This window comes from Rattus norvegicus, chromosome 10 (genome assembly GCF_036323735.1).
Source record: "Rattus norvegicus strain BN/NHsdMcwi chromosome 10, GRCr8, whole genome shotgun sequence".
Lineage (NCBI taxonomy): Eukaryota > Metazoa > Chordata > Mammalia > Rodentia > Muridae > Rattus > Rattus norvegicus.
The window spans coordinates 87876206-87893996 of NC_086028.1; the positions used below are offsets into that span (position 1 = coordinate 87876206).

General features: G+C 49.6%; 1 protein-coding gene across 3 annotated transcripts; it reads left to right on the forward strand.

Moving 5' to 3' along the window:
- Positions 1-11628: 11628 nt before the first annotated feature.
- Positions 11629-17733, forward strand: Grn (granulin precursor). Of its 3 annotated transcripts, none has more exons than NM_017113.2 (13): positions 11629-11677; positions 14012-14156; positions 14269-14394; positions 14517-14601; positions 14957-15066; positions 15164-15299; positions 15398-15507; positions 15686-15809; positions 15981-16078; positions 16171-16416; positions 16631-16864; positions 16944-17168; positions 17255-17733. In NM_017113.2, the coding sequence occupies exons 1-13, from the start codon at positions 11646-11648 to the stop codon at positions 17390-17392; spliced, it is 1809 nt and encodes a 602-aa protein (NP_058809.2). In that variant the 5' UTR covers positions 11629-11645; the 3' UTR covers positions 17393-17733. The 3 variants fall into 3 exon arrangements, with proteins under 3 accessions (NP_058809.2, NP_001139314.1, XP_008766203.1); XM_008767981.4 differs by having other exon boundaries at positions 11649-11829; NM_001145842.1 differs by lacking the exon at positions 16631-16864.
- Positions 17734-17791: the final 58 nt, after the last annotated feature.

Sequence of the window (17791 nt, forward strand, 5' to 3'; positions counted from 1 at the left end):
CAGCTCCGGAAAAAAAAAAAAAAAAGAAAAAGAAAAAAAAAAAAAAACAAAAAACAAAAAACAAAAAACTGGCCAGTACATGGAAGCAGATGGGCTTCTTCTGAGTGCTTCGGCCACATAACCTAAGAAAAATCAGTCCCTGGTGGACTAGCTCCTAGGAGCCATTTGAGACACTAATTATGACCTGCTGAGGTTCCCATAATTATCAGTCAGGCCTTGGGAGATAAGGAAGGAAGGAAGGGAGGACAGGTGTTATTAAGAGAATTAGGAGGTGCTTGGTGCCCAGGTCCCTGGACCTGGTGGCTCTGTGTTTAGAGGATTAAAAGACTGGTTGATGTGGGCTAGACAGATGGCTCAGTGGTTAACAGCATTCTGCTCTGGAGGAGAACACTGTGAAGGATGGGTTCAGTTCCCAGTACCCACATGGTGTCTCACAACTGTTTCTAGTTCCAGAGTATTCAATACTCATCCCTGATCTCTGTGGCGCTAGGCATACAACTGGCGCACAGACACAGGTAAAGCACTCATACACATTTAAAAATTTCTTAAAGATTTATTTAATGTATCTGAGTACACTGTTGCTGTCTTCAGATACACCAGAAGAGGGCATTGGATCCCATTACAGATGGTTGTGAGCCACCATGTGGCTGCTGGGAATTGAACTCAGGACCTCAGTCAGTGCTCTTAACCAGTAAGTCATCTCTCCGGCCCCTAAAAAAAATTTTTTTAATTGATCAATCCAACCAGGACCTTAAAAATGGCACTATGGGGCTTTCGTGACTTTGATAAACCTGATGGTGGGTCATGATCTTTGAAGGAAGAACTCTGACAAGCCTGTGCAGTGCAGGCCAGCATGGAAAGGAGATTCGAGAAATACAAAAGAGGCTAGAAGAAGACAGAGAAAGGGGTCAGAATCACTCACAGGCAGATGTGGAATGGCAACTTTAAAAACTTGACAAGCCAGGCACAGGCCTTCAATCCCAGCACTTGGAAGGCAGAGGCAGGTGGATCTCTGTGAGTTGAAGGCCAGTCTGGTCTACAGAGTGGTTCCAGATCAGCCAGGGCTACATGGTGAGAGTTTGTCTCAAAACAAAATGAATCAACAGAAAGCCAAATGCTATATATAGTAGAAGGCTTCTGGAAGACTTTGAAACCTAATCAGGAGGCCATAAACGATATTAGGTCAGTCCTGAGGAATGGAAAATACTTTCCCCAGAGTATGGGGTGTACGGTACTCAGAGGGTGGGGAGGGTAGAGATTTTTAACCCAGGCCCTTTCAGCAGTCTGCTATGTAGGGGAAAGGCAAGGGCTACGGTGTTGGGTGGGAGCCTGTCTGACAAGGAAGCTGGCTCCTGCAGCAGGCATGACAGGTTACCATGCAGACCTTGAGCCTGTGCCAGAGTAGTCAGGCAAGCTGGCCCCTGCTGACATCATCAGAGTAGCCCCGAAGCATCAGCAGTACCCAGGATGAGGGGGCAGGATGGCTTGAAGGAAAGGACCATAGATTCTGGAGGTAGTGTCTCCCATCCATGACACTGTACCCAATGTTACTCTTTTGATGAAAACATTAACTCAAGTGATAAAAATCTTTCCGTGCTGCGTGGAACCTCCTTATGATTTCTCTGGTAGTCTGTATTCCCCTTAGCCACTCAAGACCAACTAGCACATACCTGGAGAAAATGATGCTGGTCATTCCAAGACCCTATCCATCCTCTATAACGGGATTCTGTTACATAATCCTAAGTCTTGAGCATCTTAAGGATTTATACACGTATTGTAAAAACAGCAAATATTTTAAAAAGCATATCCTTTAGCGGAAAGACACCACTATGACCACAAAAATCATAAGGTTATTAAATAATAAAAATCCCAATGCCCGGGGGTTGGGGATTTAGCTCAGTGGTAGAGCGCTTGCCTAGCAAGCACTAGGCCCTGGGTTCGGTCCCCAGCTCCGGAAAAAAGAAAAAAAAAAGAAAAAAAAAAGAAAAAAAAAGAAAAAAATCCCAATGCCCAAGGTAGGCTACAGCTCTATGAACTGTTGGCCAAGGAGGAGGCACCAGAAGCCCCCAAAATGGTAAGGCTATTGCCATTGTTGTTGGTGGCATGCCATAAACAGAAGACCCTGTTGCTAAAAACAACACATCCCTGAAGAAACTGACCTGAGGATGAACTGGAAACCCTTGTCCTGCTGGCCTACTTTCTTAATGTTGGAAGGCACTGGGCAGGCTGCTAGGGAGACTTGTTGTCCACAGTTCTATTTGGCTGTGGTCCCCGCATGCTACACGATCAAAATGCCAAGAAGGGGCGGCTGCAGAGGCAGTATTGGCACTATGTGTTTCCGGTGCAACCGGATTGTTCCAGATTCAATGCCTGTGCCACGGGAGGGAATTCATGCTTGGTGGTGTAAATCAGGACAGAAACCAGTGGCTGGGGAGGTCGGAGGCTCCGGTGGGAAAAGACCTGCTACTGTTTTGTTAAACTGGTACAATGTGCCTATCAGACTGCCTTCTAAACATTTGTGCCGGAGTTGGGGATTTAGCTCAGCGGTAGAGCGCTTGCCTAGCGAGCGCAAGGCCCTGGGTTCGGTCCCCAGCTCTGAAAGAAAAAAAAAAAAAGAAATGTAAATATAAACATTTGTGCCTACACCCTGTGGATCATTGCTGCCAGCCTCGGTCAGAGGGAAACTTCTTCTTCTTCTTTTTTTTTAAAGAATCTATTATTTCCTTTCAGCTAAGAAACTTTTTAAAAGATGAGCTCTTCTTTTTTTAAAAAAAATTATTTATTTAATGTATATGAATACACTGTCACTGTCTTCAGACACACCAGAAGAGGGCATCAGATCCCATTACAGATGGTTGTGAGCCACCATGTGGTTGCTGGGAATTGAACTCAGGACCTCTGGAAGGGCAGTCAGTGCTCTTAACCACTGAGCCATCTCTCTAGCCCAAAGGGAAACTTCTTTTGCTAATTTTTTAAAATTATGTGGAGTTGAGTGTGTGTGTGTGTGTGTGTGTGTGTGTGTGTGTGTGTGTGTGTGTGTGTTGAAAGAGAAAAACTTGTAAGAGTTAGTTCTCTTTCCATTACGTGGGTCCTCTGTGATGCAGAGCAGTTCAGACATTCACAGCACACTGGATTCTCATCTCTGTGCTTCCTTCCAGTTCCTCTCAGCCCCACAGTTGGGAAGACTGCAGTGTCCACAGTCCAGGTTGCTCTCATTTCCGCCTATGCTGGTCCCTGGACCTGACTGCCCTTGACCACAGAGAGGCTCTAAGCTTAGAGTTCACAGATTCAGAGACATGGGGTTAGCCTGGCTGCTAAGCTGCTCCCCACCTCTCTCCAGCCCAGGGGACCACTCCAGTTCCAATAGCCCTTTCTTCCTAAAGAGGGATACTTTCTCTATCTGTAGCAGAATTTAAGGTCAGATATCTTAGGAGGGACACAGCCTCGCTGTCCCTGGAGGGAACTGGGTCAGATTAGGCTTGGATCTGAAATGTCCCCTCACAAAAGGCTCCAGTGCGGAAGGTTTGATCCATAGGTGGTGGTGCCCTCGAGAGTGCCAATACCCTAAGAGTTCATCCATGGGCTAGAGAGATGGCTCAGTGGTTAAGAGCACTGACTGCTCTTCCCGAGGTCCTGAGTTCAATTCCCAGCAACCACATGGTGGCTCACAACCATCTGTAATGGGATCTGATGCCCTCTTCTGGTGTGTCTGAAGACAGCTACAGTGTACTTATATATAATAAATAAATAAATCTTAAAAAAAAAGTTAATCCACATCACCGGGCAGTGGTGGTGTATGCCTTTAGTCCTGGCACTCAAGATGCAGAAGCAACGGATCTCTGAGTTGGGGGCCAACCTGGTGTACAGAGTTCCAGGATAGCCATAGCTACAAAAGGAAATGGGATGATAGCTTAATGGGCTATTAGCAGGTAGGGCCTTTTTGAAGGATGTATCACTCACACACACACACACACACACACACACACACACACACACACACACACTCTCTGTCCCCTTGCTTTTTGTCTGTCCTGAATGCCAAGGGGTTCAGCCACATCCAACTCCCGAAACAATGGAGCCAGCCGACTGAATCCCAAAACATTGGAAACTGACCAAAAAATGTTCTCCTCTCTTCAGCTGATACACACATACAATAATTATCTTGCATGCATGTGGATGTGAACGAATGGGAGTGTAAAAGTGGAATGGGGTTCATGTGGAGGTCGTAAGGCAACTTACCAGACTCAATTTTATCCTCCAACGTATGGGCCCCCAAATATTGAACTCAGGTCATCAGGCATGATGCGAAACTCAGCCATTAAACTGTCTCACCAGCCCAAGTCTGTTTCTGTTGTTTTGAATCTTTGACTAACAAGGGAGGCTTCTGGAGACCCGCTCAGATCTCAGCCCCATCTTCTTTCCTTTTTATGAGAATAGGTATTTTTTTTCTGCATGTACGCCTATGGGCCACGTGTGTGACCAGTGCCTACGGAAACCAGAGAAGGGCTCAGATTCTGTGGAACTGGACCTAACAGCTGTGAGCTGCCATTTGGAAACTGGGAATGGAACTTTGGAGGAGCAGCCAGTGCTCTGAGCCACCGAGCCATCTCGCCAGCCTCCTTGTCCCATCATGAACTAAAGCATGCTGTTCCCAAGCCTGTGAGGCTGGTGGAGCATCTCCTGGTTCTCCTCACGTTTGATTTTTTTTTTTTTTTTTTTTGCTTCTTTTTTTTCGGAGCTGGGGACAGAACCCAGGGCCTTGCGCTTCCTAGGCAAGCGCTCTACCACTGAGCTAAATCCCCAACCCCCTCACGTTTGATTTTAGGATGAGGAAGGGTCCCAGGAATTCACACTGCATCTCGAGGGCCCGGGACTGAGACAAGGTCTTGCTATCTACCCCAGGTTGGCTTTGTAGTCCAGGCTGGCACTGAACTTAAAGCAATTCTCCTGTCTCAGCCTTCTGAGTGCTGGAATCATAGGCTCTCACCAGCTCACCTGGCTGGCACTGCATTTAAAATCAGAGAAGCTGGAGGCTGAGAGGAATCCTGACTTGGGATTCATGACAGGCTACATCATTCAGGGTCCAGAGCAAATGAAAATGCAGGGTCCCTTTGTTCGAAAATTATTAAGAACTTCATGGGCAGGGGTGTAGTTAAGGAGAGAGTGCTTGCACAGCGTACACGAATGACACGAATGAGGGCTTAGCTTCCATCCTCAATACTGAGGGGAAAATGGAATTTCAAGGAGCCTATTGGAGCCCAGTGTGCTTGCGCATATGTTTGGTCCTGGCCCTCAGGAGGCAGAGGCCAGTGGATCTCTGTGACTTCGAGGCCTGCTTGGTCTGCATACTGAGCTCCAGGTCAGATAGGGCTTCATCATGAGACTCTGACTCAAAGCAAACAAACAAAAAACTGAGAGGAGAGAATCAACCAAGCCCAGTGCCCCGATCGCTTCCTTGTGAAGGTGCCCCTGCCTCAACCATGGACACTATCTATCTCCTGAGCCCACCAGGCCTCAGTTTCCTCCTCTGCAAAGTGAGGGGATCCCTGGGTCCCAGTCTTCCTCCCGAGCTAACTTTCTGGAACCACCTCCCAGGATCCTAGTCTCCCTGGTCTCCTATCCAGGCCATGGAAGATGGGTGATTATGTGACTCAGTTTACACAGGAGGGTCCGAGGGTGAGCTAGTCTTCTGTGCTGTGATTCATCCTACCTTGTGTGTCCTGGGGCCAGGGCTGGAAGGCAGGGGCCTGAGAAAGGAGAGCAAAAACTGCTCGTGACAGTGTGACTCAGGCAAGAGAGGCAGAGTGGGGGATGGGAGGCTGGGCTGCTTCTGCGCTCTCTCCTGCTTTGGCCTTCCAAGGTTAAAGAGATGCAGGGAAGTAAAAAAAACACAAAACCACCAGAAGTAAAAAACACAAAACCGGGGCTGGGGATTTAGCTCAGTGGTAGAGCGCTTACCTAGGAAGCGCAAGGCCCTGGGTTCGGTCCCCAGCTCCGAAAAAAAGAACAAAAAAAAAAAAAAAAAAAAACAAAAAAAAAAAACCACAAAACCACCAGCAAAACTTCACTTTCAGATACACAGCAACTACCTTTCAAGTGTGTCGTCTCAAGTGCTGTGTGGGTTGTGCTTCTGTTACTATTGTTTCTTTATTTTTGTGCAGGAGACAAACTCAGGCTAAAGAGAACTTTCCTTTAGAGGTGGGTGTGGCATCACATGCCTTCCATCCCAGCCCTCAGAAGGCAGAGGTAGGCAGATCTTTGAGACCACTTTGGTCTCCATAGTGAGTTTCAGGTCAGTCAAAGCTATGTCCATAGCGAGACCCAGTCTCAAAAATAATCAAATGAATGAGAAATTCAATTTAAATGGGCATTCTATAATTTTATTTGGCATGTCAAGATCCTGAGGGTTGGGGAGCTCCTACTCTGGTATAGTCATGGCCCTGCTATTGGAACAGAGCAGTAACCCTGACTGAAGAAACCCTGAGGGACTGCTGAAAAACCAGGGAAGGCTGGGAGAAGGAGGTCAGAGGAGGGAGAGCCCTTACCTGGCTGTGCAACTCTGGAGGCTGCTCTGGGCTGGCCCACAGGAAGTAGAGGGGGGGGTGAGTTTCCTGGGGACACCTACGCTTCCATCCAAAACAGGATGTTCTGGCATTGGTGCAGCCTCAAGCCAGCGCCAGCATAGGTCTGGCATCTGGACATCAGGCTGGAAATGGACAGGATGTGTTAACAATGACAGAGTCAGGATTTACACACAATAGGCATATGACAAGGAGCCACGCCCACTCCCTATTTATAAATTCTGACCAGGCAAGGGGAAAGACAAAAAAAAAAAAAAAAAAAAAAGCAGAAGCCACAAAGAAAGGATTGATCAACAGATTTCAGATGATGTAATGTCACAAAACACAAGTGGCCAGCTGAGAGACAATGGCTGCCAAATATGTAATAATACCCGGAAGAGTCAAGCACTTTGTGAAAGAGAAAGAAAGAGAAAACGAAGGGAAGCAAAGCAAAGAGTCACTGTTGTGTGTTTTGAGTAATATTAAGTTTAGCTCAGAGGTTTCTGGGTAGGACAAACTGCCCTTCATCATTTGAGTGGGGCTCCCCTAATCCATGGAAGGCCCGAATCATACAAAACGATGGGCCTGGACTTTCCCTCTACCATCAGCTGTCCTGGGGCTTGAGCCTCCCGTTGCACTCTAAAGATTTAAGACAGACACTGGAGATGTGGCTCAGAGGTAGACCATTTGCTGGACATGCCCCAGCACCATACAAAAACAAACAAACAAACAAACAAAACAAAAAAAAACAAGACAAAACAGGCTAGGGATAGAGACATGGCTCAGCAGGTCAAGTACTTGTGGTATAAGGACTCTGCACATCTGTTGCAACAAGGGAGGGAGTGGAGACAGGTATATCCACAGGGCAAGCCAGTCTGGCCGAAATGGCTGTCTACCAGCTCTGTGGGTGATTGAAGATATATCAAAAGATTGGCTAAAGCTGTGTGCAGTGCCACCATGTGCCTTTAATCCTAGCACTTGCGAGGCAGAGGCAGATGGATCTCTGCGAATTCCAGGCCAGGCTGGTCTACAGAAGTTTATACAGCGAGACCCTATATCAAAAAAAAAAAAAAAAAAAGAAAAGAAAAAAGAAAAAAGAAAAAGAAAAAAGAAAAAGAAAAAAAAGAAAGAAAGAAAAAGAAAAAGAAGAAGAAGAAGAAAAAGAAAAAGCAAAAAGTTGGTGAGGATTAGGGGAGAACTGAAATCCTCATGTCTTTGTTGCTAGTGGGAATACAAAGTGGTACGTACAGCGGCTTTGGGAAAACATTCTCACAGTTGCTCAGAAGGTTTAACACAGAAGTGAGGTCACTGTGTGATCTCACACACCGTAGTGGTGCTGTTCGCAACCGATGAAGCAACCAAGATGCTCCACACTAATGAGGGCCATCGAGGAGGGACAGTGCCCTGATATATAGACAAGAGTCGTTTGTGTCCTGGATGGTGAGGCCGCTCACCTGGAGGATGTGGTTAGCTAGCAGACACAAAGGGCTGCAGTCAGACTGCTCATTGCGACTTTTAGGAAGCTCCTGGATCAGATTCTGATGTGGTACAAGGGACACCTTCGCAGAAACTGTGGGCTTCCTGGGATCCATACTTGGGTTTTCTGGAATCAAGTTATAAAGTTCTTGTATGCTGTGTGACTTTTAAGACTTGAACAAATATCTGCTCGCTCCTGATAGGACACTGATGTCAGACCAGAAACACTCAATTCTATCTTAGTGAACACTTGAGTTTAATGGTGCTATTTATGGGTGTGTAGATGATTCAAGGACAGTTGTATCACCAAAAAGGCCACCCCAATGTTAGAGACACCTCAGGAAAGCTATATCTCTAGAGCTCCCTGGTGACATGAACCTCGGGTGTTACCTTGTGAATCTTGTAACTTTCAGGATTTTCCTGGGCCTTTTAAGTTGTTTTCCTCCTGGACATTGTTTACATTTTTTTTTCACTTCTTAAATCTTACCCGAGCTTTCTTTTTCTCTCTAAGAGGTGATGTTTCATTTCAAGAGAAATAGCTACACAACACCCCAATATTTCTGCTTTTTAGCAAAAAGTTTATACTATCCTATTTTATTTATTTATTAATAGTTTTTAGTATCTCCAGAATATAATTTTCCATTTTCCACAAGCACTTACAAAATTAGTGTAAGTTCTAGGGCTGGAGAGGCAGCTCAGCTGTTAGGAGCACTTATTGCTCTTGTAGAGAATTTGGTTTGCAGTACTCACATTGGGCTATAACTCCAGCTCCAGAGATCCAATACGTTCTGGCCCCCAAAGGTTCCTGCACATACATGATGCACATAAATGCATGGTGCATACATACATATATACATAAAACTTAAAAATTTTTACAAAGCTTACAAAAACTAAGTCCTGAAATGGTAACTACGAAGATGGCAGGCTGCATAAAGGGGCTCAAATCTGTAACCCCAGCACTTAGGCCGAGGCACCAGGATCAAGGTCAGGAAGTTCAAGGCTAGTGTAGGTTACAAAGTACGTTTGAGGCCTGACAGACTGTCTCGGTTAGGGGTTTTGGGGGAGCAGGCAAAAGATATAAGTTCATGTCCATAATCTCAGCTAAAGGGTCCAAGTTCAAGTTCTATATGGGCTACATGGTGAGTTCAAGGCTAGCCTGGAAAACTTAGGGAGCTTCCATCTCAAAATAAAAAGTAAAAAAAAAAAATTTAAAGAGGCTGATCTCTTATGGCAAGGTGGGAGGCAGAGTCAAGAAAATCATATGGAGGCTTAAGGGCCAGGTACCATGAAGCCCACAGTGCAGAGGCAAAAACAATGAGAGACCTTGCCTTTAAAAACGAGGTAGATATGCTGGGTGGTGGTGGCAGTGGTGGTGCATGCCCTTTAAATCCCAGCACTCAGGAGGCGGAGGGAGATGTGTCTCTGTGAGTTTGAGACCAACCTGGTCTATAGAGTGAGTTCCAGGCCAGCCAGAACTACACAGAGATTTCTTGAAAAAACAAAACAAGGTGGGCAGAGACGGTCCAAATGTTCTCTGCTATAGGTGAGCCTACTCCCGCTTGCTCCCTCCCTCCGTCAGACGGAAACCAGAACCTCTCTTCTGGATGAGAGCAGCACCACTGAGCTGTAACCCCAGAATTTGCTCTATCTTTTCAGTCGTTTCAAGTGATCGTGTATGTAAGTCTGTGAGTGCACTAAAGCTATGTGCAGAAGACAGAGGATGGCTTCTGGGAGCCATTTCTGTCTGTCTGTCTCTCTCCTTTTAAAACCATGTCAGTCAAAGAGATCACGTTGGTTGATAAGTGACTACCTGCTGAGCTTCCTGCCCCTCCCCCATTCTTTTTTATTTTTCTCTTGAGGAAGTGCCCTGTCTGGGATGTAGCTCAGTGGGTAGCACTTGCTCAGTGTGAACAAGGCCCTGGGTCTAATCCCAGCACGGCATAAACTAAACATGGCTATCTGCCCTTGCAATTGTGGCGCTTGCGTGGTGGGAGCAGAAAACAAGAAGTTCTGGGTCATTCTCAGCCACTTATCAAGTTGAAGTCCGGAACACAGGAAACCCTGACTCAGAGGGAGAGCTGCAATGTCGCTGAGGTTGGTTTCCAACTCCTGGGGTTAAGCAACCTCCCTTCCTCAACCTCCACATCATGGCTGTGTCTCACTAGAAGCCTAAGCCGTGGTCTGTTTTGGGGATACCTATACGAATGTCATGGAACACCTACGCTAACATCGTCAGGGTACCGAATTATGTTAGATTCTCTGCTCCAGTCTTACACACTTTCCGAGACTCCTGGAGCTCCAGTGTAAGAAGCCCTCATGGAATTCCACAAGCCCGCACTCCTCTCGGTGCAGAACTCCCACTGTCCTGAATTGTGTGGCTGACCCCGTGATCCTGACTGGCCTCCCAGTAAAGGTTTCTGCTTCTAGGGGTAGGAGTGGGGTAACCTAGCTTCCACCTTGAAAGCAAACACAGTCTTTTCTCCAAGGCCCAGCCTTGGCCTTTCTTAGAGTCTGTCTTCTTGGCCCTTCTCCAATCACCGTCTCTGTCTGGCCAGGCCCTTTGGCACTCAGCAGCCTGGCTCTTGTTTCTGGCTAATCTGTTCTACAGCTTAAAATTTCTCTATTCTCCCACCATAACAATTCCTCGAAGGTGGGGACAGCTGAAACAAGGAAACCCCTTGATCTCCACAGTCACCAGCCTGCTCCACAAGCCCACGCCCCACACTTAGTGCGAGTCCAAAGGCCCTTATCTTGAACGTGGCTTTCAATCCTTACTAGAGGCTGTCTTTCCTATCTAGTTTCAAGTTCCTCGGTCCCGCCGAATCAACCTCTTTTTTTCGGAGCTGGGGACCGAACCCAGGGCCTTGCACTTGCTAGGCAAGTGCTCTACAACTGAGCTAAATCCCCAACCCCTCGAATCAACCTCTTAAAGTTCTTTCAGATTCAACTTAATGCTGCACTATCAAGCAGGATTTTAATCTCTTCTTCCCTAACCTTGAGCTAATCTCCTGTCTTCTCTCTGCACACATCTATAGTGACTGGTGCTCGCTTTTGAACTTTTATTAGATTTAGTCTAAGCCACTCTCCCCGTTCAAACCAGGGGACTATTTATCCTCACCCTCACAACCATCTTTCAACTTCTTTCGAGTCCTGGCTGCCAGGCGTGAAAAGGCAGAGAATGTACAAAAGTCGCGATCCAGAAGCAGACACTCTCCAGTAAACGACCTTGAACGTGTGCCCTCAGGGCAGCTCTCTTAACTGTTGGTGGCCTTAGGCAAGCGGTGTCTGGTCTCACAACACCCTGCCGGGCGCCGCCAGAACCCGGGGTTAAATGCAACCAAACAAGCTAGAGCTGCCCTGGGGGAGGCGGGCTATGCTGTCATATGATTCTCTAATCACATGATCCCTAGAAATGGGGTGTGGGGAGACAGAGGAAAGGGAGGAGGAATGTGAAATGAGTAGAAAAAGAAACACAGCATTCCTGGAGAGTCCCGCCTCTACGTAGACAAGTAACCAATGAAAGCCCTGGATCTCTGAGCCATGGCTAATGGAAATTGAGGTGGGCGGGCCATCGCGCGGCCAAGCCCTAGTCCTGGAGCTGACCGCCAGATGCCTCCCAGGGAGCGCGGACCCCGACGCAGGTAGGAGGATCCTTTGCAGATATCTCCCCCGCTACTGTCCAGAGGCCTGACCAGGCTGCTGTGCAATTGAGGGTCCTCTGGAGTCTCAGCTCAGAGACAAGAGAAGACCTGCCTCTTGAAACTCCTCTAGGGGTTTCTGATGCACTAACGAGGTTTTTTTTTCTTTTCTTTTTTTTTTTGGGGGGGGGGACGAGCGGTTGTCGTAGATACCCCCAGTAAGAGGCTCCTCTTGCCCAGCATGTTGGAAAGCTGCAGGCCTTTCTCCAGGGCAGGAACCACCCCACTCTTGGGCCAGCTCCTCTGTCTGTACCTGCCACCTGTCTCCAGGTCCCGGCTCTTTCTCTTTCTGATGCTGCAAGTGGTCTCCGCGGCGGCGTGCAGTGGGTGGGGAGTCTCCCGCCCTTGGTCCCCAGAGCTCAGAAGGGTTGGGGGCAGGACCCGGGCCTGATGGCTGAATCCCTGGGTTGTGTCAGTTGTATTTCCTTTCTTGGGGGCGAGAGAGCTAACTTCCGCCTGCCTCTCCCCGCCACTTTTCCCTGCTCCTTCTCATTAGGATTGGCTCACCTTTTCGGAAATTCATCTCCCCTTGACACTCGGAGATGGGGGGTGCCACCTAGTGGAAGATGCCGGAGCTAGGGCTTTGAAAGGCTCCGGTTCTCCCTGGCTGTGTAATGTAGAGGTGGTCAGGGGCTCACCACTCCCCAGTCCTATTGAGAGGAATTGGGTCTCCCTTACCCCTTCCTGGTTAGGAAATGGCCTCTGGGATTTTTTTTTTTATGTGGGTGGGGGTTAGGTTAAAGAGCACTTGGAAGGACCTAAAAAAGGAAAGAGAGGGGGTTGGGGGAGACGACAGATCCTTCTATGTAGCCTAGGCTGGCCTGGGATTCACCTTGTAGCCCAGGCTGCCCTCGGATTCACCTTGTAGCCCAAGTTGGCCTGGCACTTGCAACCCTCCTACCTCAGCCTCTCAAATGCTGGGATCAAAAGCATGCCTGCCATGCGTGGGTGGCATTTCCTGCCTTTTGTAGCCACCAGTGTCCAGGCAGAGATTGAAGACTTGAGACACAGGGAAGGAACAATTTCTGAGGCCCTCAGTCATAGATTAGAGTGTTACTTCCAGGACTAAAACCCAACTGCAGCTTCAACGAAGTCCCTGTACCCACCCTGCTTCTATCCTGCTTGGGTCACCTGCCAAGAAATCTTCTGCCCCATCCCTCTGCACCTCTGGCCTCTGGGAATCAGGGTCCTTCCCTGGCAATGACCAGAGACAACGGTTGGCATATGAACCCAGTCTAATACCCTGTCTTTTCCCCCCTGGCTTGATCCTTAGGCATGGATTTGAAAAGTGAAAGTAATATTTTAATTATTGCTTTTCATAGATTGCTGAGAAATACAGTGAGAGGGGAAAATGGCTCCCTGGAGGGTCTTTGAATATTACTGGGTTTGCTGCTCTAGGCAGAATAACATCTTTCTGGGTTGCTGGGTAGACCATCTGAGCTGGGAAAAGGCTTATAGGGAAGTGAGAGGTTCAGTTCCTCCTGCTGAGGCAGAGAGTCAGTGAAGAGGTCCACTGGTTCTTCCCACTTGCAGCTGAGTTTCGATTTCTGATCAGGGAGAGACAGAGGCAGTCTGTTTGAGGAGTCCAAAAGGACCCTGGTGATGTCCGGAAGGCCTCATCATGAAGTTAGCTTTGAGGCTGACCTAGCCTCTGTGTCCCCTTCCCTTGAGTGGGGTGGGGACAGTTGTGGGTAGGCAGTGGCTGGCCCATAGGGAAGCCAGCCCAGACCCCACTGGCCACAGTACTTCTGTTTTTACAACTTTCTCCACCGCTAGGTTTCCCATATGATCATGTGACTGATGACTCTGTCCCCCAAGGCCTTTGAAAGCTACAGGTGGCAGACAGTTTGGTACCAGGCCGGGGTGGAGTTAGGCGGGCGGGATGGTGTGGGGCTGGCTTCCTCTTATGGCTGCTAAAGTCTCTTCTGCCTCCCAATTAGTCCTCAGTTCCATAAATCAAAGCCACAAAAGCCACATGCCTTCCCGACTGTCATAACCCCCTCCCCTCCTCTCCACGCACTCAGACTCTCAGGCGTTAGGCCATATGAATCGACACTGGTGTTCCTGCCAACATTCATGCTCACAGTGAGTGCAAGCTGACACACGAGTGCCGTGCACGGGTAGGGCGCTGACTCGAGCGACACATCTGCCTGCTTTCCCGTTGAGAATGCTCAATAAACCCAAGGCCTTGGCCTGAGCACAGGGGAATGCACAGCCTTGGAGTAGAAGGTGGCACAGGCTTCAAGATGGCTGCCAGACTTTGCTTGGCATTTGCAGGCAGACCATGTGGATCCTGGTGAGCTGGCTGGCCTTAGTGGCAAGGCTGGTGGCTGGAACACAGTGCCCAGATGGTCAATTCTGCCCTGTTGCCTGCTGCCTTGACCAGGGAGGAGCCAACTACAGCTGCTGTAACCCTCTTCTGGTGAGTGTCTCATGCCCCAGTTGGCAGCCTGGGCTTTCTGAAGGACTGTCTACCTCAGATTGGCCAGAGGACTGGCACAGATCCTTTGATTGATGTCATCTCTTCTTTCCAGGACACATGGCCTATAATAACGAGCCGTCGTCTAGATGGCTCCTGCCAGATCCGTGACCACTGTCCTGATGGCTACTCTTGTCTTCTCACTGTGTCTGGGACTTCCAGCTGCTGCCCGTTCTCTGAGGTGAGGCCGCCATTGGCTTAGGGGAACAGGAGATTGATTAAGATCTGCATTTACCCCTTTCCTTCACTCTTCTAGTCCCAGGCAAAAGGGTCTTGCTCACACAGGTGTCTCTTCGTCCATAGGGTGTATCTTGTGATGATGGCCAGCACTGCTGCCCCCGGGGCTTCCACTGTAGTGTGGATGGGAAATCCTGCTCTCAGATATCAGGTGCTGTGGGGCACAGGGGAGGGGGCACGTGGGGACGGACATCAGGAGTTACCTGAAGTGCCCAGGAGCCCAACTGCCTGGGTGGCCCTGGGAGGGGCAGTTCTGAGAGAAGAAGGTGACAGACACTCCAGCGTTGTGGGACACAGAGAGGCCGTGCCGGAGTGATTTGAGCACCAGCCCAGTTTCACTGGATGTCTTAGCAGTAGGGGCTAGCTAGCTGGTGGGGTCCTGGGAGATCACCTAAGCCCTGGGACTGACCGCTAAGCCTCCTGCAGCTGGACCTGCAGTTCCTTCAGTGATGGTACTGGTACTTGACCAACTGGATTAATGGAATTCTGGATTCTTGGATCTGCAGATAGCCTCTTGGGTGCTGTCCAGTGTCCTGGTAGCCAGTTCGAATGTCCTGACTCCGCCACCTGCTGTATTATGATTGATGGTTCCTGGGGGTGCTGCCCCATGCCCCAGGTATAGGGTGTGGGAAATGTGGCACCTATGGGTAGAAGGGTAATGCTGGGGTCCGGGGCTGACACAGATGGATTTAGGACCACTTGTTTCTTCTCAGGCCTCTTGCTGTGAAGACAGAGTGCATTGCTGTCCCCACGGGGCCTCCTGTGACCTGGTTCACACGCGATGCATTTCACCCACGGGCACCCACCCCTTACTAAAGAAATTCCCCGCACAAAGGACCAACAGGGCAGGTGAGGAGGCCCGAAGCCACCCTGCCAGCACCTGGGGGTGAAGGGGAAAAGTCCCTCTATCCTAGCAGCCCCTCCCTCATGCTTCATTGCTCTTTCAGTGGCTTTCCCTTTTTCCGTGGTGTGCCCTGATGCTAAGACCCAGTGCCCTGATGACTCTACCTGCTGTGAGCTACCCACTGGGAAGTATGGCTGTTGTCCAATGCCCAACGTGAGTGAATGGCTGGATTCCCCTGGATCTGGACAAGGGGGCTCCAGGCACTCGGTTGATCTGAGAGCCTTAAGGCTCGTGCTGCCCCCTAGTGGCCGATTGGAGCAGTGCATGCTATCAGCTTGGCTTGCTCCCTATGCTCGCCAGAGTTCAGAGACTTCTACTTGTCCCAACCTAGGCCATCTGCTGTTCCGACCACCTGCACTGCTGCCCCCAGGACACTGTATGTGACCTGATCCAGAGCAAGTGCATATCCAAGGACTACACCACAGATCTCATGACCAAGCTGCCTGGATACCCAGGTATGGGACCCCATTTCATCTGCTCAATAAAGAGGGTTCTCAGTTACGGAACGCTATGGGGTGGGTTTTGATGGCTTGCATGAGGTTCACTGTGGCTGGGATAGCTGTGTGCTCCATTCTCGACGCCTGGTCACACTGTCTTCGATGACTTGGTCTCTCCCTACCTCACAGTGAATGAGGTGAAGTGCGACTTGGAGGTGAGCTGTCCTGATGGCTACACCTGCTGCCGCCTCAACACTGGGGCCTGGGGCTGCTGTCCATTCACCAAGGTACTTGGGAGCAGTGGGCACAAGTGGTCCGAGCCGAGGGGGCAGCTAGCTTGGTTCCAGTGCTTATCGGGGCCTCTCTCTGTCTACCTAAGGCTGTGTGTTGTGAAGACCACATTCACTGCTGCCCAGCCGGGTTTCAGTGTCACACAGAGACAGGAACCTGTGAACTGGGAGTCCTTCAGGTACCCTGGATGAAAAAGGTCACGGCCTCCCTCAGCCTGCCAGACCCACAGATCTTGAAGAATGATGTCCCCTGTGATGACTTCAGTAGCTGTCCTTCTAACAATACCTGCTGCAGACTCAGTTCTGGGGACTGGGGCTGCTGTCCCATCCCAGAGGTAACGAGGGAAGCGAAACAGCCCAGAGGGGTGGGGATAGCATCTTGGCCTGGGTAGGTAGGTGACAAGAGTCTTGTAGCCTTATTCTTCTGCACTCTGCGTAGTCCGGGGTGGCACCCAGTGCTGTGATTTGTCCCCAGCTGGAGAAGCTATGAGCAGGAGAGGTAGACTCCCATGATCCTCTGTAGGAACATTCTTCTCTGCCCACCGCTAGGCTGTCTGCTGCTTAGACCACCAGCATTGCTGCCCTCAGGGTTTCAAATGTATGGATGAGGGGTACTGTCAGAAGGGAGACAGAATGGTGGCTGGCCTGGAGAAGATGCCTGTCCGCCAGACAACTCTGCTCCAACATGGAGATATTGGTTGTGACCAGCATACCAGCTGCCCAGTAGGGCAAACATGCTGCCCAAGCCTGAAGGGAAGTTGGGCCTGCTGCCAGTTGCCCCATGTGAGTCTCCACCCACTGCCCTGGGAGAAGGGAGCTGTGTTCTTGGGGTACGAGTGCAAGCCATTCTCTTGCTCCACAGGCTGTGTGCTGTGAGGACCGGCAGCACTGTTGCCCGGCTGGGTACACCTGCAACGTGAAGGCGAGAACCTGTGAGAAGGATGCAGGCTCTGTCCAGCCTTCCATGGACCTGACCTTTGGCTCTAAGGTTGGGAATGTGGAATGTGGTGCCGGACATTTCTGCCATGATAACCAGTCCTGTTGTAAAGACAGCCAAGGAGGCTGGGCCTGCTGTCCCTATGTAAAGGTCAGTGCTGTCCCCGACCCTGTGGCTGGGTGTGGCCATGGCTGTGTTCTGTCTTGTCTAGTACTTACTCTCCCTTGACCATCCAGGGTGTCTGCTGTAGAGATGGACGTCACTGTTGTCCCATTGGCTTCCACTGTTCAGCCAAGGGAACCAAGTGTTTGCGGAAGAAGACCCCTCGCTGGGACATACTTTTGAGGGATCCAGCCCCAAGACCGCTACTGTGAGGAAGGGCTAACGACTAAAGAACTCCACAGTCCTGGGAACCCTGTTCTGAGGGTATCCACCACTCAGGCCTCCCTGGCACCTCTTCCTTTAGTCTCCCCGGCCTACTCATTCTGAGTCACCCCATCACCATGGAAGGTGGGGCCTCAAACTAAGACCTTCTCTTATGGAAAGAAGGCTGTGGCAAAAGCCCCGTATCAAACTGCCATTTCTTCTGATTTCTGTGGACCTTGTGGCCAGGTGCTCTTCTCGATCCACAGGTGTTGTGTGAGCTTGCTTTTGTGTGTGTGTGTGTGCGCGCGTGCGAGCGTGTTGCTCCAATAAAGTTTGTACACTTTCTTAACAGTGTCTGATTTGGTGTGCCAGGGTCCTCTGGTATCAGCATTCCCCATAGGGGGGAA